General features: G+C 44.9%; 1 protein-coding gene across 1 annotated transcript in view; it reads left to right on the forward strand.

Annotated features, from left to right (window-relative positions):
• The window catches only part of Cap2 (cyclase associated actin cytoskeleton regulatory protein 2), a 134,468-nt gene that overhangs the window by 53,438 nt on the left and 56,384 nt on the right, over positions 1-24,646 (forward strand). The window contains exon 4 of the mRNA XM_047557760.1: positions 4,578-4,655. Coding sequence (XP_047413716.1) covers positions 4,578-4,655 — 78 coding nt within the window. The remainder of the gene's footprint in view (positions 1-4,577; positions 4,656-24,646) is intronic.

A 24,646-nucleotide genomic window follows, 5' to 3' on the forward strand; every position in this document is an offset into this window, starting at 1 on the left:
AACTTGCGTGAGAACCCAAGTGCTAATGGAAGACTTCACATGAAGTGGAGAGCCTGGGTCTTTACCAAAATGGTCTTCTCCTCTGTGCACACACGTGTCAGAGGCAGATAGAGGTCACTGGGGCTCCAGAGCCCTGCACACGTGTGATAGACAAACTCAGCAGAAACCCTCAGTTATCTGTGGTTCCCGAAAACCCCTGCGTTTGGCTTTTTCTTTCACAGTGTTTCAAATTGCCTGAGTGAGCCAGATTCTCCCTTTCCAGTCACCAGACTCAGCAGGTTCAGTGAACTTGCTCCTCAATAGGTTTGGACAACTCACAGAACTTTCCAGAAGTAAGAAGCAAGTGGCTTGGCATATCTCAAAGGTGGAATGAAAGTCCTTTGATGTGTGGGCTGATGAGTTTCAAAAGGGGTGGGGTTTATTTGCTAATTCCACCCAAAGTTCCAGGGAGCTGAAAGAAGGCACAGGCAAATCCTCAGAAAGGTTTTGCAGCAGCTCTCTAGGTATCCTGCCATTCTCCGCCCCAGCCTCAACCCTGATTGTACAGTGAAAGGCCATTTGGAGGAAGAGACTAATTAATGAAATTGCCCATCTTCACTAATCGACCCTACCAGAAAATTGCTCTATTAGCAACAGGCTGAATGTCGTTACTAGGGAAAGTGAAAAACGCTAACGACAGTGTGCATCTTGGGATAACCACGAAAATGTCGTTAATGCTTACCTCTGAGCTACAATTTTAACTATAGAAGTCGGACCATCCGGATTCACTGTTCCCATGGCAACTATAATCCAGGCGAGTCTGCAAGGCTGGTCATGGATGCGGACGGTACCTCAGTATCATCGTTGCTGGGAGAAGTGCAGTTATTTTATTTACAGCCGTGCTGTGGGAAGTTATATCTTGTGGTCTTTGGAAATGTGGTCATTAGAGACCAACAAAAGTCCTTCTGAATCACCGATAATATACGTGTTGATAGGTAAGAAAACATGCAGCTCTGAGCTTCACGTTTATAAGGTCATAATGGCATCCAAGTCGGTGAAATTTGAAAACTCTATTCTTCCCTAAGCAATATTTGAAATTTGAGATTTCTGAGCAATACAGTCCCAGCAATCAGACAACCAGAACAAAGAGGAAGGAAGATGATGTCCTTTAAAAATGGTTTTGCGAGAAATATATGCTCATTTAAACATCTGCAAGACTTCATTACATCGATGATGATTTGCATTTATGGTTTAAGGGTAAATGGTCTACACGTCTTGGTTTGATTTCAAACATTTTCTTCTTTGAGAGAAAATAAAATCCTTAGATGGGAATTAATGAGGAAGTCAGAGTCAAAATTAAGGTGTTCATTCCAGTAAATGTTTTGGGAAATGTGTAAGGTGCCAAAACATGATAAGTGGAAGGATTAAAAACTAGTCCCATTTAGTTGGCATAGCATGCCCTTCCATCCCAGAAAATGATCTGATATTGATACCGGGGTGAATTTAACCCAGCCCTCTTGTGCTGTTCCAGGAGCCTACTTTTGAAAATGTATTAAGCTGGTACTTCCCCATTGTCGATTGCAGAGTTATATCATATCCAAGATGGTAGAATTAGAACCTGACCCCAAAGAGATATGAAGCTAACAAGGAGGAGATTAAGAAGACATCAGTACGCCAAAAGGAATGTACTCATGGCCAAATTCAACTGAATTGTTGCTGGGAAAAATCTTCCCTTCTCACAAATGAGTGGAGGACAGCAAAATTGAGGGTTCAAGCAAACAAACAAAGAAAAACAAAAAACAAAAAACCTCTCTTATAGTCACCAAACAAAAGCCGTCACCTAAAGCAATACATGTCAGCAACTGGTGGCTGAGTGATATTGGTTCCTAACCCTAGTCCACCTCCCCAGCCCTTAAAGACCTTAGAGGAAATGAAATCAGGGAAGGAGAACGTAAAGCAATGAAAGAGCCATGGAGGGCGTCTCCCTGTGGATGGGAGGCTTCACGTCTGGGTGGTAAATCAGAGAAATCGTCTAAAACCTGAGGGGACTATTCCGTAAGGATGGCAGATGTTGCAATTAGCTGGAGTGAGTTCTGTTTTAGGTCATGTAACAAACTCCCTGAATGAGCAGCACCCAAAAATAAAGACTGGATATCACCTCCACTGAGCTTGCTCTTTCCCTATATCCTGTTCCATTAGGTCCTAGAAGAAGAGAGCACAAAGCATTTCACCCTCAAATTTTTTGGCTTGAGAGGGAAGACACTGAACTCCACTATGGAAGCAAGAGACTCGAGGAATCACTTGTGTTTTTATCAGAAAATTTTAAGTATCTGGACAGGGAGGATCAAGCATGAACAAGATGAAAAGAACCAGCCTGGTAGCTGCAAAAATAGAACATCGCACGCAAAGCAGAGAGACTCGGGCTCACCCTTTGTGGTAGTCAGCTTTCCATTAATCTAACCGAATACCAGAGATAATCAAGTTAAAGAGAGGAAAGGTTGTTTTGTCTCACAGTTTGAGAGGGTTCAGTCATTTGAGCCTGTGGTGAGACTGTACATCATGGAGGGAGTGCGTGGTGGAGGAAGTGTCACTTCACAGCTGGAAATGAAAGGGAGAAAAGCTAGACCAGGACTCCACGATCTCCTTCAAGGACATTTTTTCCCCCAGTAACCTAAAGACCTCCCTCTAGGCCCCACTTCTTAAAGGTTCCACTACCTCCCAACAGTACCAGTTGGGAACCAAGCCTTTAACACATGGACTTTTGGGGCACGGTCCAGATCCCAATTCTAACACCCTTGAAGAAGATAAATAACAGAAACAGAATCCTACAATGGCCTAATAAGGATAGAACTCATACTCTTCAAATTTTGACAAAAGAATGAAAATAATTTTCAAATAGCTTAAAGACAAGGTGAGAAAATGATAGTAAATGAAAAGAGGAAAGTCAAGTCAATCGAGCTCAGAACAACATTAATACAGAAATGATAAGTTAGACACATTAACCTATGAGACCTGTTGAAATGTTTACTAACAATAGAAAAAATATTCATTCGATCATAATGAACACAGATTTCAGATAAGTAAGTTCAAAACAGAATCTAAAAGCTATGGAGATAATGATTCCAGTCTGATAGTATTTTCCAATTTTTTAACCTTAGAATGATCACTTAGGTAATAATAACTATGATAGTGCACAAACTTTTCCTGGAAGTTTAACAGTTACTTTTCTTTTTCAGTCTCTACTATTCAATAGTATATTTCAATAGTATATTGAAAGCATATATTAAAATATATGCTTTTAATTTTTTAAAAAAATAGTGCTAGGTGTGGTCCCATTTTGTAAGTTTCTCCACATTTCTTTCCTTTTTTTTTTCGGTCGGTGGTGTTGGGGAAAGAGCTCAAGGCCTATGCATGCAAGGAAGGCACTCTAACTGAGCCACGTCCCCAGCCCTCTCTGCATAAATTCTTAAAATGTAGGAATTACGTTTAGCTAATGTTGATACTGATTATTTCTAGATTGGCAGGCATTGTTTTTAAAACTTCCATCTTTGAAACATTCTGCGTTCCTAATGGTTATTTCAAATTGGTATGCTTTATCTGATAAAATAAATTGTCTTAAAAACTAGGGAATATGCTTGAAATGATTAATTCTGGGTGGCATAGATATTTGAAAGGACCTAATTGAATTAATCAGTGAAGTGTAGTCAAGAGTGAGTAAAGAAGGTATTCCCACCTGCATGCATCCTTTTGTTGGAGGTAAGGTCCAGGTGCCCCTGGCCAAGGCCCAAAATGGCATTGAAAAATCTTTTCCAGACCCACCTTAATGGGAGTCACAGCAGCCACAGCTCTGGGTGAGCGTGTCTTTGTGGGGACGGCTTAGGGGGTGATTCTCTGTCCACTAGAAGGGGTTGAACAGATTTGGGGTACATGGAAAGCGGACAGGAGAGAGACACCCTGTGGAAACCAGAGCACATTGGGGCTCGGACTTCTTAAAGGTTTGTTGGGATAGAATTCATATATCCTCACATCCACCCTTTCAAAGTGTATGAGTCCCTGGTTTTCAGCACATCCACCAAGTTGTGAAACCACTACCACCTGATCTGATCCAAAACTCCCAAAAGGACCCCATGCCCATCAGCAGCTCCCTCCCCGTGGCCCTCCCTGAAGCCCCTGGCAACCATGGATCCACTTTCTGTCTCTACAGATTTGCTTATTCTGAACATTTCATATAAATGGGGTCATACGAACGTGCTCTTTTGTGAGTGACTTCAGTCGCTCAGCATAATGTTTTCAAGAGTCACCTATGTGGTAGCATGTGACAGGACTTTCTTTTTTTAAGGCTGAATAATGCACCATTGTGTAGATACATCCCATGGTATTCATTCATTGATTTATCTGCTAATGGACATTCGGGTTGTTTCCATTTTGGGGCTACTATGCATAATATTGCCAGGAATGTTCATTGATGAGTTTTTGTATGAACATTCGGTTCTGTCCTTCTTGGGTACATTCCTTGGGGTGGAATTACTGGATCCTGTCATGACTTTTGGTCTAGGAACCCAAACACTGAAGCTGCCATTCTTCCTCTTTATTTTCAGGCAGAAATGGTGCATGGTGCTTTCCAGGCCCAGCGGACGTTCCTTCTGATGGCCTCGCAGTACCAACAACCCCAGGAGGTAAGGATGGTTGTGAGTCAGGCTGCCCAGGAAGTGGGCACTTGAGTGAGACGTGGGACAGGAAACCAGCAGGACCATTTCCTGTGAGAGAAATCCAGAATGAGACTCCTAGCACTTGTAGGTTCCGCCTCTGATCCAGTCATGGTGTGAACATTTCTTCTATCTTCATGATCTTAGTAGACAAGTTTTTAAGAATATATGTGCCAATTACAAAAAAAAAAAAAAAAAAAAAAAAAAAAAAAAAAGCCGTATGTGTGTCTTCTTTCTACTGATGTCATTATGGCTAAATCCACAGCCTGACAATGGACATCACTAAGCCAAAAGGTCCATTTTTTTAATGTCCTCCACATTCTGATCTTTTTACAGGCCTTACAAAGTTTTCCTAATTGAGGAAATGTTCACCACGAACTTTTAGTTCTGATTTTTGTGCTGCTTTGTTGTCAATGACTATGCACCTCTATGATAAGCAGTCAATTTTTTGTCTGGGTTTGATTAGCTCCTGGATCGTAAGCAGCGTGGCTAGGCAGAGTTGGTGTGTCTTCTGTTTCTGGGTGACCTTGGGAGCTTTGTTGCAGTTTTTGATTCACTGGGTCTGGAATGTGGCCCAAGATGTTCTTGTTAATCAGCTCCTAAGTGATTCCCAAACTGCTGATCCTGATTCTCATTCAAAGATCCTCTCCAATTTGGGTGTTTTAAGAATGAGGATGAGCAGCTTGAGCATCACTTAGGAGCTTATTAAAAAGCAAAAACACCAAAATTGGAGAGAACTCTTATGAATCTGTAAGCGCACAGGCCTGTTCCACCTCTCCTTTCTCTGCCATGAGGAATACGGATTAACATTTCTTAAAGATATTTAGAGATGTTAGAGGATTTGCTGCTAATTGCGACAATACTGTCAATATTATCATCTTAATAACCTTTAACTGATCCTACATTGCCAGGTAGGGCCCAGCGTGAAAATTTAAGAGAGGTTGGGTGTGGTGGTACACACCTCTTACCCTAGCTACTCTGGAGGCTGAGGTCACAAGTTCAAGGCCAGCCTTGGCAACTTAGTGAGTCCCTGTGTCAAAATTTCCAAAAAAGGGCTGGGGAGGAAGCTCAGTAGTAGAGTGCCCCTGGGCTCCGTGCCCAGGACTGAGGGGGAAAAAATGGTAAAAGCAAAGTGGTGGTTGGTATGGGTCCTTCCCACCTCCCAGGTCACCGTAAAACTGCCCATTCTCTAAAGCCAGGCCCACTGACACTGTATCACACAGATGGTCACATTCCCTTTAACACACATTCATAATGTTTCTATCATGCCATTTGGGCAATTAATGAAATTATTCATTAAAAGGCCAATCTACTGCCAGCATATCTTGTTAGATAAGAAAGAAGTAAAAATTGCTCTTTTAACTAAATATTTTGCATCTAAAGCTGATCAAAATAATTAAATAAAATAATATAAATAAAAAGGATAACTTGATCACCCAACAGCTTAAATGTCGTGACTTACTTTAAATTCTAAAACTCCTGGAATTAAAAACGTTCAGCTGAGATTCAGGAAATACAGAGCACTGGCCTTCAGGAGGCGACACTCAGCTCCAGAAAGAAACAACCCCTGAGACTTCATGCCCTCCCTGGAACAACCATTCCCAGCCTTGCCAGTGCTGTGGAATCACCTGGAAAGTTGTGTTCTGTTTCTGTTTCCAATACGAGTGCCACGAGCTAGGCACAGTGATGCACACCTGTAATCCCAGTGACTCAGGAGGCTGAGGCAGGAGGATCACAAGTTCAAGGTCAGCCTCAGCAACTTAGGAAGGCCCTAAGCAACTTAGTGAGACTCTGTCTCAAAAGAAAAAATATAAAGGGCTGGGGGTGTGGCTCAGGGGCAAAGTGCCCCAGGATTCATTTCCCAGAGCAAAAAAAATAAAAATAAGAATATAAAAAAATAAATACCAATGCCATCCTGACGGGTTCTGACTTAATTGGTCTGAAGAGTGACCTTGGCTTGACTTTTCTCGCTGGTGCTGGACTCAGTCCCTTGGCTACAGCCCCAAAGGAAATTCTGACTGTAACCAGTGCTGTCGTCCCTCACTGAGGGAGGTGTATCACTTCCCTCCGCGTGAGTTGGGCAGGTGGGTCTGCAGGGATGAAAAGAGTCCATCTTCCACGGTAGGAGCATCTTCCTCCTTGGTCTTCTCTGACCCTGCTTTGCAAAAGAAAAATGGAACTAGGAAATTGCAGTGTAATACCTTCTGGGTTCCACCTTAGCCCGCCTTTTCTGGTTGAGGGAGAAGAGGTGGTTTCAGTTGTGTCTCGGGTGGATGAAGAACTGTGACTTTTCCTCACTGGTGATCCTGGCAGTCCCTTACAGGCCTCACGTGAAAGGCACTCGCTAAACCCTGAATGAGGACGTAAGCTAGTGTTGGGTGAGCTGATGCACTGGAACTGAGGTGCCCCAGGTGAGCCATGGTCAGGCTGCCTGTGGCTTAGCACATGGCTGTGCAGAGTCTTGGGTTTAGTATCTACAGCTGCCCCCTCTTATTCTGCTGCATTCTTGATAGAAGGGAGAGAGGCTGGTTCCAAGGAGGCATGCACGGAAATGTCCCCAGTGGCACTTACACAGCACTGTCTGTGTGCTAAGGTCCAGCAGGACCAGGGAGGCAAATGCATGGTGGTCTTTTAGCACCCACTTCCCTTTCTGACCCCCACCCCACTTCCCTCTCTTCTTTACCCAGAGCACTGTCCTGCAACCTGCACCAGGAGGAAAAGCAGGTTAGAGAGGTCTCCTCCAGTGGTGAAGACCATCCTTGGCCAGACTTTGGTCTGCCCCATGTCATCCTAGAAGATACACCATAAAGAGTATTATCAGAAAACAGATGGTATCTTTTCATGGGAGCAAAATATTGGTCCATGTCATTGTTTTTGTCTTCTTTCAGAAGGGAAAGAATTTGCTATGATCTTAACTCCCACTGACATCCAGTGGTGTTTCTCAAGCTCTAGTGTGCATGAGAATCCCCAGGATGGTGGAATCACAGAACACTGGACCCCACTTGCAGAGTTTCCAATTTAGTTGGTCTTGGTTGAGCCCCAGATATCTGCAGTACTAAGGAGTCTCCAGTGATAGAGATGCTGCTGGTCCAGGGACCACACTTTGAGAAGCTGCAGTGTGTGGATCACCCTCCCCATCAGACCTTCAGCTCAGATGTATTTCAGGGGCTTCAGAATTTCACTTCCAACTGTCCCTAGACCACCACTTCTCAAACTTCACTCTCCACCTGGAGATCTTGTTCGAGTACAGGGTCTGGCTTGATAGGTTTCAGCTGGGCCCACAAGTCTGTCATTCTAACAAATTCTCAATTGACGCCGCTGTGACTAAATGACCCAGCCAGAACAATTATAGAGGAGTAAAGTTTATTTGAGGGCTCACGGTTTCAGAGGTCTTAGTCCATTGAAGGCCAGCTCCATTCCTCAGGGTTCGAGGTGAGGCTGAACATCATGGCGAAAAGTGTGATGGATAGAAGCAGCTCACATGATGATCAAAAAGCAGAGAGAGAGAGAATCCACTCTCCAGATACAAAATATACCCCCATAGCCCCACCCCAATGAACCACCTCCTCCAGTCACACCCCACCTGCCTCCAGTTACCACTCACTTAATCCCATTCAGTGATTAGGTTAAGACTATAATCCAATCATTTCTCCTCCAAACCTTGCATTGTCTCACATGTGAGCTTTTAGGGGACACCACATCTAAACCATAATAGATATGGTGCCAGGCATGGTAGCACATGCCAGTAATCCTAATGACTTGGGAGACTGAAGCAGGAGGATCCAAAGTTTGAAACCAGTCTTAGCAGCCTAGCAAGACCCTCAGCGACTTAACGAGACCCCATTTCAAAAAAATAAAATAAAAAGGACTGGGGTACCACAGTGGTGGAGCACCCCTGGGTTGAATCCCTGGTACAAAAAGAAAAAAAGAAAAGAAAAAAGGCGGCTATGAGTTGCAAACCAAAGTGAAACGTGCCCTCTATTTCCTTGACTCACACCCCTCCATCTCTCCTAGAAGGAACAGAAGGGGTTTATCTACAGCCTTGATTGACAAGGGTGACTTCCAATTCCAAGTTCCCGTTCTTATTTTGGCACTGAGCAACGAGTCTCTCACATTCTCTAAAATAAGGGCTTTCAAATTTTTCTTTTTTCTTTCTTTTTTTTTTTTTTTTGGGTGCTGGGGATCGAACCCAGGGCCTTGTGCTTACAAGGCAAGCACTCTACCGACTGAGCTATCTCCCCAGCCCAGCTTTCAAATTTTTCAACCACGACCCTCAAAAAAAAAAAATTCCTTTACCACCTAGTTTCACAAAACAACAGTTATTCTTACCACATGCATAGCATTTTGATATTTTTCCTTTTGGTTTATCCTCTTACTGTTCTTTTTTTTTTTTTTTAAGACTGGTCATGACCCACTGAATCAATTTCACAATGTACTAATGGATCACCCTCTGCAGTTCCAAAGCACCTCTCTCTCATTGATATATTACGATACTCATGACATAAAACACATTACAAAACATTTGCAGAACATCTCATGCTTTGCTTGTCTCCCTTGTTGTAATTTATAAAATTAATCTTTGGGCAAAAGAATGGTCCAGTCCTTACAGTATCATCATCTAGGAATTTTAGTGACAATTTATGAAGCCTGTCTTCTTCCAGTTGAAAGAAGGATTCTTACATGGAAAATTTCCAAGAAGCCCCAACCTGGCATGCTCAACCATTTAGATACATCTGTAAACAGGTGGGCATAGAGACAGTATGTCCTTCTAGTTCAAAAACAGAAAAAGCAATATGCAGCAATGCATTAATGACCTGGCCACAAGATCAGACCTGGGCCTATTCTTTTATTCACCATCTGTGTTAGTCTGTTTTCTGTTACTATAACAAAATTCCTGAGTCTGGGTATTTTTTTAAAGAACAGATTTATTTAGCTCAGTTTGGAGGTAGAAATCCCAAACAGCATGGCCCTGGCTCTAGCAAGAGCCTCCCTAAGCTGTGTCACATCATGGCAGCTGGCGTCATGGTGAGAGTGTGTGTGAGAGGAAGTGATCACATGGTGAGTCAGGAGGCCAGACATCAGGGAGCAGGGGAACTTGCTCTTCTTTTCAGTACCAGGGATTGAACCCAGGGGTGCTTAACCACTGAGCCACATCTCAGCTCCTTTTTATATTTTATTTTGAGACAGGGTCTCTCAATCCTCCTGCCTCAGCCTCCCAAGCCACTGGGATTACAAGCGTGTTATAAAAGACTTGCTCTTCTATAACAAGCCCCTGGAAAGAACCAGCCAGGATCCCACCAGAACTTCCTCAGTCCCTTGTGAGTCAGCACCCCAGTGAGCCACTCTTGAAGGTCTCACCCCCTCTTACATGGCCACACTGCAGACTGAGCCTCTTGGGGGACGCTTTCAAACCACACACAAACCATAGCCCCACCCAAAGTCCTTTCCACAGACACTATACATACGAGCTTACTGCACTGTCATTTATAAGAGTGTTATGTCAAAATAAAACTGTAGTCAGATCAAGAGGGAGAGGTGAATTTTGGGGGCAGGGGTCCTCGAGACATCTCCCGTCACCCAGAAGAGATGGGAAGCAGGATCCTTAATCATCTGTGCCATGTGCAACCCCAACTCTGGCCAGAATTAAAAGTGCAACCTCTAGAGGACACAGCCTTGGACCCCTGGATGGGAGCCACCCCGAGGAGGACTGTAACCAGAAGAGTCCAGGAAGGGCTCCCACCCGCTCTGCCAGTCCAGCTCTAGTTTTCTGCAGGAGCAGATGGGAAGCACCTGGATGCAGAGAAACGCAGCTGCTGTCCATAAGCACAACAGACTCCTCCTTCCCGCCCACTCACTTTCCATATTTTCTCCAGCATTTCTTAATGCTGCTGAGACCTGTCAGTAAAGTGATCTGTGTGTGTGTGTATGTGTGTGTGTGTGTGTGAGTGTGTGTGTGCATGGAATTAATATGCATAGTCACACAGAGAAAAAATATTAACCCTAAGTGTTCCAACCTCGGGGAAGATGATGATTAGTCACGGACCACCCATACTAACCAGCCTTGAGTCACTATAATGAAATGCCTGACACAGGCTACTTAGGAAATAAAGAGGTCTATTTTCCCTCATGGTTCTAGAGGTTCTAGTCCAAGATTAAGTGGCCCTGTTGGTTTGACGCCCGGTGAGGAAGCTGGATGGCAATGGAGGGGAGCCTGTGTCAGGGCAAACCATTCCCACCAGGAACTGGGGAGGGGGAGGGGGAGGGGGAGGGGGAGGGGGAGGGGGAGGGGCACATGCCTATAACCCCGTGACTGAGATAGCTGAAGCAGGAGGATCACAAGTTACAGGCCAGCCTTAGAAATTTAGCCATACCCTGTCTCAAATAAAAATAAAAAGGGCTAGGGGTGTAGCTCAGTGGGAGAGTGCCCCTGGCTTAAATCCCCAGGATGATTTTAAAAAAAAATTTTTTTTAATTAAAAAAAAAAAAAAAAACGTAAATTTTCAAGAGTGGCTCTGAGCTGAAACTTCAGAGTTGAGCCTACTGGGATTTGAATCGGAGGTCTTTTACACGTTAGCTCTGCTGATCCAAATGCAAGAAAACAAATTTGCATCTCTCAGTGTGGAGGATTTTCTTTCTTTTTCTGGGTGGCATTGGAGAAGTGACCTGGCAGCGTCCACAGTACAATCCCACCAAGCCGCTAACTTTTTAAGAGGCCCCCTTGGGGCAAGGCAATCCAAGTTGCTGGTGTTTCCTTACCTTGGGAATAGGGATAACAGTCCCTACTTCACTGAGTTATTGTGAGCACTAAATGGCACAAAGCACTCAAGGATCTGGTGGCTGAGAGAGGAGTTTGGTATTCGTCACTGTGTCCCAGTCTTCTAGCTCAAAGTCCCCGAATCTCAAAGACTCACCACAATAGAACTCTTTTTCCTGGCTCCCTTGAGGTCCGCTCTGGTGTTTTGGGTTGACAGTCTCTTGTGGTCATTCAGGGAACAGGCTTCTTCCAAGTTGGGGCTCCCCTCCTCGCCTCATCTAGGTCCTCAGCCCTGGACTTAGGACAGAGAATGCAGGGTCACTTCCAGAGAGGTTTTATTGGGCCAGGCCCAGAAGTGGGATGTTACCTTCACCTTCTTTCAGTCAAAACAGCCACCCTCACCACAACGGACGGTCAGAAATCTAACCCACTCCAATACTTGTGAGGAGTAATCCACATACACAGTGGACATCTGACCCCTACACCGAGTGGGCCACTCAGTGTGGCCACAGTGAGGTCTCTGCAGAAATGTATTGTCTGTCGTTCCAAAAACTCACCTGGGTTTTCCAGGTTAATACCCCATTTCTCTGCCTAGCCAGAGAAAGACAGCAAAGTCTTTCAACTCTGACAACTGAATGTTTTTTATTACATTTGTGCATAAATCGATAAAAGGTATTAGACTAGGCTAGGCATGGTGGTGCAGACCTGTAATCCCAGTGATCTTGAAGCGGAGACAGGATGACAGTTTTGAGGCCAATCTCAGCAATTTAGTGAGACCCTAAGCAACTTAGCGAGACCCTGTCTCAAAATAAAAAAATAAAAAGGACTGGGGATGTAGCTCAGTGGTAAATCATCCCTAGGTTCGGTCCCCAGTACCAAGATTAAAATAAAGTGAATATAGGTATATCTAAACTAGTAGCTCACAGTTTCTTTTAATCAGAGTGAGTTCATCCTTTTTGCCTGGGTAACATATACCAAAACTGTAAGGTGTCAAGTTATTGTCCAATGTTTTCAAATGAGAAAGTATTCCTGTGACTTTGATCTCAGAACATGCCTTGGATAGATTACTCGGTGCTGGTAGGTCTGGAAATTGTAAAGGGAAAGCAAACCAATGAGCAAAGCCAAACTCCCAAGTGTTTCTTTAGTCTCTGCCCAGAAAATGTCTCAGCATTGCTCAGTCCAGGCTGCCGAGTCTTCTCAAAAGATGGAGCCATGATTAGTGCTGTTGTCAGGGGCCGTGTGACAGGGAACATTATGTGATAAAGTAACTTTGGCCCTAATGTAAAATGAAATACCTACTTTGAACTATTGCTCTAAAATTGGAACTTTTTCTTAATATGAAGGCATCAAGAAAATTATCTGTGTAATCACAACTGTTAATTATATGGGCAGAGCAAGTATGTTAATGGATTTTTAAATATAAAAATTAAAATTTTAAATCCACTTTAATGGCTTCTAAAATACATCATTTCTACATTTTTCAGAAAACAGGAAAAAAAAAAAAAAAACTCCATGGGACAAAGTGCAATTTTCATCTTTTGTGTCAGGCTGGTATGTTCTCATTTAGTAGTAGTATTCCCCTGTGGTGTGCATGGATGGTTTGCGGAAGGAACAGCACCTTAGAATCTAACCAGTGGCTCACTTTGGGTTTTTTTTTTTTCCCCAAATTAACTCAACATTATCATTTCATAAATATGCTCTTCCCCATATTGCTAAGTAGGGTGGTTCTCTTCACTACCAGTTCAGAGGCACCCAAGGTGACATGCACTTTTAATTTTTGGAGAAGCATGTAGGCTCAAGCTCCCGGAAATACCTGCTCAAATGCAGTCTATATAGGGGGAATGAAAATGAGCCATTGCTGATACTTTGCTGGTTGATCTTTTGTAAACCAGCAGCTTCCCAAGGGGATAGGGAAGTGGGGCCAAGGAAGCCTTGCTTTCCATGGGAGTTTTTCCACTGATGGCAGGAAAATTACCCCAGTAATTACAGCCCGGCTAGCGTGTGAAGGCTGCTGCCCGAGCAAGCCGGGTGAGGCTGCCGCTTAACACAGAATAAATCACCAGGGAAAGGAGAGGCCTCCTATTCTGTAATGTCATCAGGGTCTGCTGGAGTTGACAGCCTGAAGCTACCCAGCCAGGGCTGAATCCCAACAGGAAAGCTAATCACTCGGTTATCAGGATGCAGAGAGGAAGGTAATCAGAGAGGAGAGTCATCCTGTCATTCTTCTGCCCAGACTGTTTGCTTTAGCAACATAAAGCTGGGGTGAGCCTGCGAGCTGGAACTATGGTCTGTAGCTTTATAGGTATTTAGAAACTCAGGACGGTGGAGGCAGAAAGGATTTGCTAAGATCCTGTGCTGTGGGACTCTCGCTGGTGGTGACCTTTTTATTTTTTCTTTTTTTCTAAATCTGATAAAGCACATTAGCTCATCTCTCTTTGTGTAAGACATGAATTAGATAATGAATGGCTGCCCAAAGGAAGTTAGGTGGTTATCACACACTGGGGATTTGGGCGATTATCTGAGGGGTAAAGGTTAATAAAGAAAGATAATACCCTTTGTTTTATCAACCATTTCATACTAAGTTTGTTAGAATTCCTGCCGGCCTTGATGACCACATGCTACATAAACAACACAGCTGTGTATTTATTTGACGAGGGCATTTTTCATTCTCCGTTTAGTTTACAATTTGGAATCACTTTGTATTTTTAATAAAATAACGATCGACTGCTTATCATTCTCCACTGTGAAGCTAAACAGTTGCTTGCTAGCCACCGTAAATCTGATAGAAAGCGTTGGAAGGGTTACAAGATTTCCTCTTCCAACCTGAATCAAAAATTTCAACGAGTCACTCGGCGGATCTCTTCTAATGCCGAGGATGAGCCTGTCTGGGCTCAGAGCTGCTCAGAGCTGCTCCCCATCTTCATTTGAGGGCCCCAGCTTAGGTCTTCTTCGTGGGACCTAGATGCCGTCTTTTGTCCAGAGCTGTGTATGTGAAAGCTGCCGCCAGGCAGAGGGTAGTCCCAGCTGGCATTCCAGTCTGGATCTGCTGTCATAAATTACTTAGCAGAGGGCACGGTCCCTTACTTTTTATGGTCATGTTCTATATTTGTATGTGCTGGGGGAGGGATCACATGATGAGACCATCACTTGATATTAGTGTTGATGTGCACCGACCAGGGAGGCTCCATGGAAGCTTCGCCGTGCAGTACTTTGAACTTGCGTGTTTAGCTCTTCATTGAAAATGCAGTCACTTCCCTAACTACTAAAATTTCAAATAATCCGGAATAAATTTTATATAATTGTCTTTGAGAGGGGACAAACTGCTGTACACCCACCTAATTGAAATGCACGGTGCCTTCCAGAGATTTTTAACACATACATTTTGAACATGAGTGAGTCAACATTGCCAGAATAATAAAGACCAAAATTCACTATTTTACATTTTTTTGGCTCCTCTCCTGACTTGGAGATGAGATAATCCTGGTGTCCGTTTATTTGAAAGGAGAGACGTTTCTCAAACTAACCAAGAGAGAAGAAAACACGCTGCAGGTTGCTTCTTTCCTTCTGTCCTCTCCACCCCATTGCCATTGCCCCGGGGCAACTTAGGGTTCAGGTTTTCCAGTGGCAATCACCTAGAGAATGTACTTCTTCTCTGATGATTATTCCTCTTCATAAACGAAACAGGAAGAAAATGTTCCTGTCAGGCTTGGGTGGATTAGCTGCTGTGAACTGGTGTTTCCATATCTGGAATCGTTGGGGAGATAAATTTGCCTGTAAGTAACTGCTCTGGATCTTTGGAAGGCCCTGTTCACCTGACGTGCTCCAGTCCTCTTTCATTTCCTCAACTCCATTAATTTATTTCTCAGGGCTTTTTTTTTTTTTTTTTTTTTTTTAACCAACTGGTTCTTAGATGCCCAGTCGACAGCAGCCTGATGCTTAGCTCTTCCGTCTCTATTACTGCTTCATCTCTATGGCATCGTGCTTTGGGAAATGGGGCCTGGATGACATTATTTGCCATGGTTCCTACGGCCCTGTGCTTTGCCTTGTATTAGATGTGCCGGGCTCCATCCCTGTCATCTCACCATCTGCACCACCCGCTCGTCCATTAAGGAGCCCACCGTCTGCCTTCTGATGCTCTCTTACTGCTTCGGCTTCCCCACTGGGTAGTCGTCTCTTGCTCACGTGCTCTTCTGAAACATTCCACTGTTGTCTTGTAGGTAGTCTCCATCGAGTCTCAAGGATCTTTTTTTAAAGTTGATGTGTCTCTGCTTTCTGCCCCACTGTGGTCTTGACAATACTTAATTTGATACCAAGTTTGATAAGAAGACAGGCTCCGGCTCCTGAGCACCTTTGGTTGGCTTGAGGAGTAGAAGGTGGGCTAATGGATTATGGTGAGACAGAGGGAAAGGACATTTTTATTTAGTATCACACTAGTATCTTTTACCAAAAAGAAGTCAGTGTTTGGAGGTGTATTTGGTAAAGACCTCAGTCTCATCAAGTGAGGGTGCAAATGGTAAAATGTAAATCCTGGATCCATCACGCAGACTTAGCCTTGAGCGAATGTTCCTTACAGGCATAGGAAGAGGGGAAATCAGAGGCAGAACAAGACTCGTGGTGCTATTCAGGCATTTCATTTCAAAGACACCATCTCTTATGCACCCTTTTACAAAATAAATGCTTTTGAGGGCACCCCGGGATGGCTCATTTCTAGATGCGTAGAGCTAACGATGAGAGATGATCACAACCAGATTTGGGTGACAGATGTAGCTCAAGCATTCAGTGATTATAGAATATAGGTTCTGGGAAGAGTGTACTGATTAAATTCACATGGGTGGCAGAGATCCAGCTGGCCTGATATTTAAACGCTGTTGAAAAATGTTCCAATTAGAGGGATTCTTCCCTGTGCAGAGTTTTCATGTAAATTGTGGAAAAGCGGTGCTTTCTTGAGACAGTGAAATTGTTGTGAGTGTCCAATATCCGTCCTCTGAAGCTGGTAATCACACAGTGCAGAACCTCAGGTTTACCCCATCTCTGTGCAGATGGCTTGTCCACATGGAATAACGGCCAGCCTACCACACAGATTGGATTTACGTGCCTGGGACGACAGGAGTTCGCTCCTTTTCTTTGCCTGAATATTGTACAGTCGATGTGTACAGGATTCCTCTTGGAAAGTCACAGATTGGATCATCTTTTCTCACTGGGACAGGGTTCTAATTTGAAACTTCATATTGTACCAGCAGACAGGAAATAAGGACCAAACCAATTTTTACATCATAAAAACTAAGATACAACTAAAGACTTTATAATTATTTAAAATGGAAAACTGTGGTTCCTGGTCCTAGAAAGTGGTTATAAAAATTCTGTTTGTGGTGATTATAAGAGTTGCTGATCAATTCTAACCACATACATAGCTCAGCAGAAGTCTATCATAACTTACCTATCTGAAACTGATGAGGGCTATCATAAATATCCAGCCGTAATAACTTCACAACTCTTTAGAATTTGGAATGTCTTTTTGTAATGATATCCTGGATCACCTGTATCTTGAAAGTTCTTTTTGTTTTGTCCTCTCTCTTTTTTTTTTTTTGTTTGGGTGGTGGGGGTCAAACCCAGGGTCTTGCAGATGTTAGGCAAGCGCTCTACCCCTGAGCTATATCTTCAGCCCTCCTTTGGTCTCCTGATAACTTTTCTCTGGCCTGGACCAAGACTTCAAAATTAATTCTCTACTACTGTTCTTAAGATGATTGGATCATCCTTTTCAAAATAGCAGCTGCAGAATCACAACATTCGGAGGCTACACCCAGCAGTGCCTTCTGGAGGCTTCTCTGGACTCTGATCTTCTCAAGCAACTTTTCTTTGCTCTTCCTTCTCCCAAGGCTTCAATGGAAAAGGCATCAGACTGGAGCCCTGAGAGGCCAGTGAGGAGAGAGGGTGGGGATGGACCATCACAGCCCTGCCGCTCACCAGCAAGGAGGGAGGGAGGGCGTTGGGAGCCCATCACGTGGCTGTGACCTCACTGGGCCTCTGTGCGCTCCTTCTGAGTGTCTTTGTTCGTCCTGTGCAGTCTCCGAGGTGGGGAAAACAAATTGCCGGTGTTCTCATCACAAAGGCAAAGGCAGGAGCGGACAGGGGGACACGGGCCTGTGCACTGGCTTCTGCCTGCCATCCTCTTTAATTTCCTTGACTTCTCAACCAAGTTGTTTCCCGACATTATTCTTTATCCTCCTGTGGTGGCCCTGGCATCAAATCAGTGGAACTGTTGACTTAGGCAATGAGTCATCACTCAAGTGACAACCAGTAAGTGCCAGGGAGGGGCTGCTAGAATAGAATGTGATGATTCAGTACTTCTGAGCAACGAGTGCCCACCCTGTGTCCAGCACTAAGGCAGGTGTTCAGAAACAGGAGGAATAAGTCATCCAAACGACACAGACTCGCTGATGTTCAGAACAATTAAGACTTTCCCCCAAGATCACTTATTCAGTGGGTCTCTGAGACCCTCCTTTCTTTTGAAACAAATATGCAAAATATGCATGCAAAGTCAAACCCAATCTTTTATTTATTTATTTATTTTGGTACCAGAAATTGAACCCAGGGGCACTTAACCACTGAGCCACATCCCCAGCCCTCTTTTGTATTTTGTTTAGAGACAGGGTCTCGCTGAGTTGCTTAGCACCTCACTAAATAGCTGAAGCTGGCTTTGAAGTTGAGATCCTCCTGCCTCAGCCTCCAGAGCTGCTGGGATTACAGGTGTGCGCTCCCGCATCGGGCTCCAATCTTTTTTTTTTTTTTTTTGCGGTACTGGAAATCGAACTCAGGGCCTTGTATTTGCAAGGCAAGCACTCTACCAGCTGAGCTATCTCCCCAGCCCTCCATAGTAAGATAATCACGAGTTGCAAAAAGGAGATTCACTGCCAACAAGCCCATGACTGGAGGCCTCAGTCCATGATCTCCTGACCTATGGATTGTTGGTGAAAGAATATTACTCCCGTACAGACAGGAAAGATCCCTTGACTGATATCACTCCATAAGAGCCAGAAGAATTGAAAGCTGAAGTTTTCCAGCTCTATAACTGGTGTCCATGAATGTATCGTGTCACTATCTCTTTGATGGGGCTTTTTCTCCTTTTTCTCCTGATAAATTTTGGGGGAAAAGACCTGTGTTTTTCTTGAAAAGAAACAGAGTAAGTTTTAACACAGTCATTGAGGTGGCTTTATGCATCTATTCATTTTTTTCCTTAATTGTTGAAATGTTCAACTGTCTCCATATTTTGATCCAACATGGAATTTTAAGTTAGGTAATTATGAATGTACTTCTTCTTGCACACACACACACACACACACACACACACACACAGCTTGGAATAAAAACATTTACTCTCAGGCTGTACCTTAGATGGCCCTCATTGCTCTTTCTTCTAACCTGATAACACAAGTGTCCCTATTTGTGTTGTCGAGTGAGCTCCTCTACCTTTGGTAGAACCTTATCTAATCAGTCCTTCTCTTCTTTCTGTCCCCACTGGCTCCTTCTGTTTAGTCTACAGACCAAATCGGGTTTCTCTATCCAAAAAAACAAACCCAGAGCGAGTTCCTGGATGGCTGCGCGGTTTCTGTCCCCCTTCCCTGCCAGACCTCTGGAGAATCCTCTGCCATAAGGATTTCACGTCCTCACGTCCCTGGCACGTCTCAGTCTCACACCTTCCTTATCATTTTACCAAAAAAGATTTTCCCAGCGCTCTGCCCTCGTCCTAACTGACCTCCTGGAATAATTTCCACCGTGCACTGTCAGCTTCCTCCGAGTCCCCCTCTTGCACAATAAAACTTTGTCTTTCAGTGCCGGGGCTGGAACCAAGGGCCTCCTGCGTCCCAGGCCTGCGCTCTTTCCAGTTGCCTGTGTGGCTGAATGTCTTCCTCTGACGCCTCGTCCTTCCTCTACCCCTCCGGTATACACATTCCTTTAAAATTTCATTCTTTTTCATCGGAAGAAGACCTCATCAGCCCTGGTCCTCCCTGATCCATTCCGTCCATGGTGCCAGCTGTGCGCCTCCGACTGAGACGCTCCTTGACCCTGGGCTCAGGTGTCCCCTGCGAGCTTCAGATGCAGTTGGTCCAGAACCACACACACACACACGCCCACCAAACATGGTGCTCCCTCCTGGGTTTTTGTTCCAAGTGATGGCGCCAACCTGTCCTGTCACTGCACTGGAAGTGCCTACGCCCACTTGACCTCCTATCCCTCACCCCTCACATGCAGCCAATGTCCTGGTGATACCTGGCCAGTAGACTCCGTGGGACCCGAAACCTTTCCTCTACTTTTGTTTTCCCTGATTCCAAACAGAGGGAAGGATCTGAGGAAGGAAGGGAGAAGGAAGTAAAAGTGAAAGTAGGAAGAGAGGGAAAATTGAAGGAAAGAAGGAGGAAGGGAAAATAGAAGGAAGGAGCAGAGAGAAGAATAAAAGGGCAAGAAAGGGAAAGAGATCATGCTCTTTTTAATTTTTTCATATAAAGGGTATTACAGCAAGCTTTGTCTTCAAAACCTGTGGAGTAAAGAAAGGGCCTAAGAAGAAAATCTTTCCAGCTGAGTGCAGTGGCGCACACCTGTAAACCCAGCAGCTTGGGAGGCTAAGGCAGGAAGATCGCAAGTTCAAGGCCAGCCTCAGCAACTTGGCCAGGCCTTAAGCAGCTTAGCCAGGGCCTGTCTCTAAATAAAAATATAAAAAGGACTGGGGATGTGGCTCAGTGGTTAAGCGCCCTTGGGTTCAATCCATGGTCCCATAAAAGAAGAAGAAGGAGGAAACCCTTCCGCCACCCATTGACAAACGCTGTAGCGTGGCCTCTTCGAGACAGTCTCTGCTTCAAAGCTCGCTCTCCTCCAGTCTGTTCCTCAATTTTCTCCTAGTAGCTATTGTTACAAAACAAAGCAAACAAGCAGAAAACAAAATTAATTAGGACTCCTGGCAGTGTTCCCCAGACTGCGGAGGGTGGCGTGCCATCCCCAGTGCGACTTAATGCTTCAGCGTCTGAATCCTCTCCCCCAAACTCCTCCCCCAAATAAATCCGACCTCCCAGCCACGCTGAGCAGCCAGCGTTCTCTGAACACGCGGGCCTTGGGGCCTGAGTGCCTCGCTCGTGCCGAGGAATGACGGGCCTGGAATATCCATCTTCCTAATCATAAAAGTTTTATGTTAATAGACTTGTACGCCATAATTTTATCAGCCATGCTTGGAGACACCAAGAGCTCCTGTTTTCTCCAGGAGTTCAAGGTCTAACGAAAGCAGAAGACGAACCTAAATGTGGTTCACTGTAATAAGTGTGTTGCAATAAAAGCTGAACTGGTGGGGCCAGGGGGGTGGAGAAGGGCTTAGGGGCAGGTGGCCCCCAGGCCTGGTCCTGCAAGGTGAGCAGGATTCGTGCATGGAAAATCGAGCTACATACATGAAAGAGCCTGCAGCCATTTTTTGTTCTCTGTGTCCATACAAGTGAGTTAAATTCCAGACCTCCCACCCCCACCCACATCTACACAAATGACTTGGTGCTAAATATATCTCTTTTAAATAGCAGATGGTCAAATTTTATTTTTTCATCCAATCAATTACTTTTCTTTTTCATAAGCAAGGTTAGGCTGTTCCCTTTGACTTTTTGATGCCTTATTTGTCCATAAGTCCAAGTTCGTTTATCTTTATTGTAATCGTTTCTTGCTTTCTCTTTTCATTTCTGTAGTTTCTGTGGTGGATGTTAAAATCTTTCTTTTGGAGCTAGGCTGAAAGATAACCATAAGTGGTCTCATGTTAACATTTTCACATTAATGTATTTCAGAAAAAGTTTTAATTGCTTCTACTTATTTATACTTAACTACATAAATCTTGATTCCTTCTAGGAAACAAAAGGAGTCTTTTATTCTTCCTCGTGTGGATCTGCTAATATGTGATAGTTTCAAATTGTTTTTCATGAGTTTACCAACCGTGTTCATTATAGTTCATTAATCCTTGTTTAATACTTATTTGTTCCTCTAAGGTGTCCTTAAATTTCTGTCTAGTCTAATAATTAATTGTCCCTTCCAGTGACATAATGAGTATGAGTCTCTGTGGCTCACTGTTTGTCTTTCTACTTGGCCATTTGTTTTAAGTCTTAAAATTGTCTCCTGCCTTCAAAAAGCAGAGCGACCATGGTCAGTACTGTCTCTTGGCCTTGTCAGTTTCTCCACCCAGTCTTTTTCTACTCCAGATTCTTAGCAGAGAAATATAATTAACTTGTCCTCCAGTCAACTTTCCTTTTGATATCGTTAAATCTATTTTTCATTCTATTTTTAAGACGAAAGACAGCTTAGGGAAGGCACACGGGGGCACGGCCACCTCTGAGCAGACTTCTCTGGATTCTCATGGTGTCCCGGCCAAACTTCTACTCCAGCTCAGCACATGCTCTGTCACCTCAGTCCCGATGTTGTGCTCATCACGATCCTGCCCTGACACTATTGGCATCCCTGGCTTTCGAAGGCTGAGGTTCCCTATTCCCTCTCCAGGGGGTTAAGTTGCAGGGCTGCTGTAACAAAGCACCATCAACTGAGTGGCTCACACGAGGGGAGTTTATTGTCCCTCTGTTCTGGGACAGGAAGCCTGAGATCCAGGGGTAGGCAGGGCCCCACTCCCTCGAGAGGTGCCAGGGCAGGCTCTGTCCCAGCCTCTGTCCTAGCTTCTGGTGGTTCGCTGGCAACTCGTGTTCCTTGGCTTGTCAACCTATCACCCTGATCTCTGCCTTCATGTTTACACGGCATTCCCTTCTGAGTGTCTCTGCGTCTAAATTTCCCCTCTGCATGGCGGAAGACTTTGTATGAGCTCAAGAGGGGCAAAAGGAAGCCAAACTCGTCCCTTCCTAAGGAGGCCACCTACGGTAATGGCAAAACCCTTTCATGAAGGTGCTTAATTACTTTTTAAAGGTCTCGCCTACTACTGCTGTTGTTACCATGGCAATCAAATTTCCACATGAATTTGGAAGGGGACAGACATTCAAACCATAGCACCAGTCATAAGATTAGGGCCCGCCCTGTTGCAGTATGACCTCGTCTTAACTAATCACATCTGCAATGACCCTGTTTCCAAGTAAGGTCACATTCTGAGGAACGTGGGCTCAGGACTTCAGCTTATGAATTTGAGGAGGGGGGCACCATTCCATCTGTAAGACCAGGTTTGACGGGCCGTGTTCTTACGCTGTGAACTGCATTTAGCAGCCACAGTTGGGGCCAGCCACTCCAGCATGTCGCAGCTCACAGAGCTACCTGTCCCTCTGCGGCAGGAAGTGTCCATTCTCTCTGTGTTTGGTAGCTGTTGTCCCGAGCTCCTCACACCTGTGCAAGTGGGGTGCCCAGGCTCACTCGCCCATCCCGTTACGGACTCGGGCTGTCGACTGGTGGAATTCTATCTGTGTGATTAGTTAACTGTTCATGAACCCGATCATATTGTGTGTGTTGTTTATTTCAGATAATTTTACAGATAATGCAGGGAGGTATTAACCACCTGAAATTCCTTCTCATAAGTCCAGAGTACATAGCACCCAGTACCGTTCTCTTTTGTTATTGTTTTTCTAGTGCTGGGGATTGAACCCAGGGGTGCTCTACCACTGAGCCACATCCCCAACCCTTTTTACGTTTTTGTTTTTATTTTGAGACAGGGTTTGGCAAAGTTGCCCCAGCTGGCCTTGAACTTTCCATCCTCCTGCTTCAGCCTCCAGAGTCCCTGGGATCACAGGGGCCCACGGCACCCAATTCAGTGCTGTTCTTTCTTTTTCTCTTTTTCCCTCAGTTGTTTCATTTCTCAGGCTGATGGACAATCTCATGAAACCTGTTTTTTGTTTTTTGTATTATGGATTGGATTTAGGGTGCTTTACCTCTGAGCCACAACCCCAGCCCTTTTTACTTTTTATTTCAAGAAAGAGTCTCACTGAGTTGCTCAGGGCCCTGCTAGGTTGCTGAGACTGGCCTAGAACCTGCGGTCCTCCTGCCTCAGCCTCCCGAGTTGCTGGGATTATAGGTGTGTGCCACTGTGCTCATGAAAATCTTCGTGACTTCCTGAGATGTCGTGTACACATGAATCACGTGTAAAGGAGAAGGAGAGACATCGATGGTGTGCCCTTGGTCACGCACAGGGAGACACAGCCAGAGGGGGCTGACTCTGCAGATCAGGTGATGAGGAGATGGCGTTGGACTCACTGTTAGAAGACAGGGTTGAGCGTAGGCCCCTGCAAAACAACAGAATACAAGTCTATAAAGTGTAAGTATGAGCGATGGGAATGCCCACCGTCACAGAACCCCAGGACCCTTGATTTAGCATTCTCACGTACCCCGCTTCTGGCACAGGACCACGGGGCCCGCAGGAAGCTCCACCATGAAGGCAGTTCAGAGCTTTCTCTCCCTGGTGTCACTGGCAGGATAGTTCTCAGGTAACACCAGCCCATGGCTCAGTGACAAGCAAAGTGGACGAGAGCCCCTGGGGTTGGGTGGGAGAGTGAAACAGAAACCAGAAGAGCTTGTCCTAGAAAATAGCCCTTCGGTTCTCTCCACTGTGCCTCTGGTCTGTCTCCTGGTCACTGCTGTTTGGAGTCAGGAAAGTCCAGTGGAAAGAGGGGTCCACTCATTTGAGCCACAGCCTGGCTCAAATGGAGCCCCGTGGAGGAAAGCCACTTTCCCCAGCTGTGACCCAGGGAACCCATCCACCCTGCTAGACACACACGAGCACCATCGTCACAGACCAAAATCAAAGATGGCAGACTCCCTTCATTTCCCCCAAGCTCTTCTCTGATAGCAAGGATGTCTGTGGCAAGGAAAGACTGAAAAGAAGACCTTCTCTACCAGTTTCTCCAGCCTACTTCCGTGTGTTCAGGCGGGGAGGGGGCCCTCCCAGGCGAGGCACTGTAAGGTGCTCCCAGGTAATGAACTGCTGGAAGCCACAGCCTGGCTCAAATGACCACAGGGTGCCTCTTTGTCAGGCATACGCTGTGCATCTGGCGGTATCGCCAGGGGTAATGTGATATGGTTCACAATTTTAATTTTAACAAAAAATACATCTGTCAGGCTCATTTCAGCTGACAGGATAAATATCATATTTCATTGCCAGTTTGTAAACACCTTGCCTTTCATCTCTCTCTAACACGTTTCCTGGGTGGTTTACAAATTGAAAACCCAAGTGGAATACAGATGGGGCTGCGCATGCGTGTCGGGT

This window comes from Sciurus carolinensis, chromosome 7 (assembly GCF_902686445.1).
Source record: "Sciurus carolinensis chromosome 7, mSciCar1.2, whole genome shotgun sequence".
NCBI lineage: Eukaryota > Metazoa > Chordata > Mammalia > Rodentia > Sciuridae > Sciurus > Sciurus carolinensis.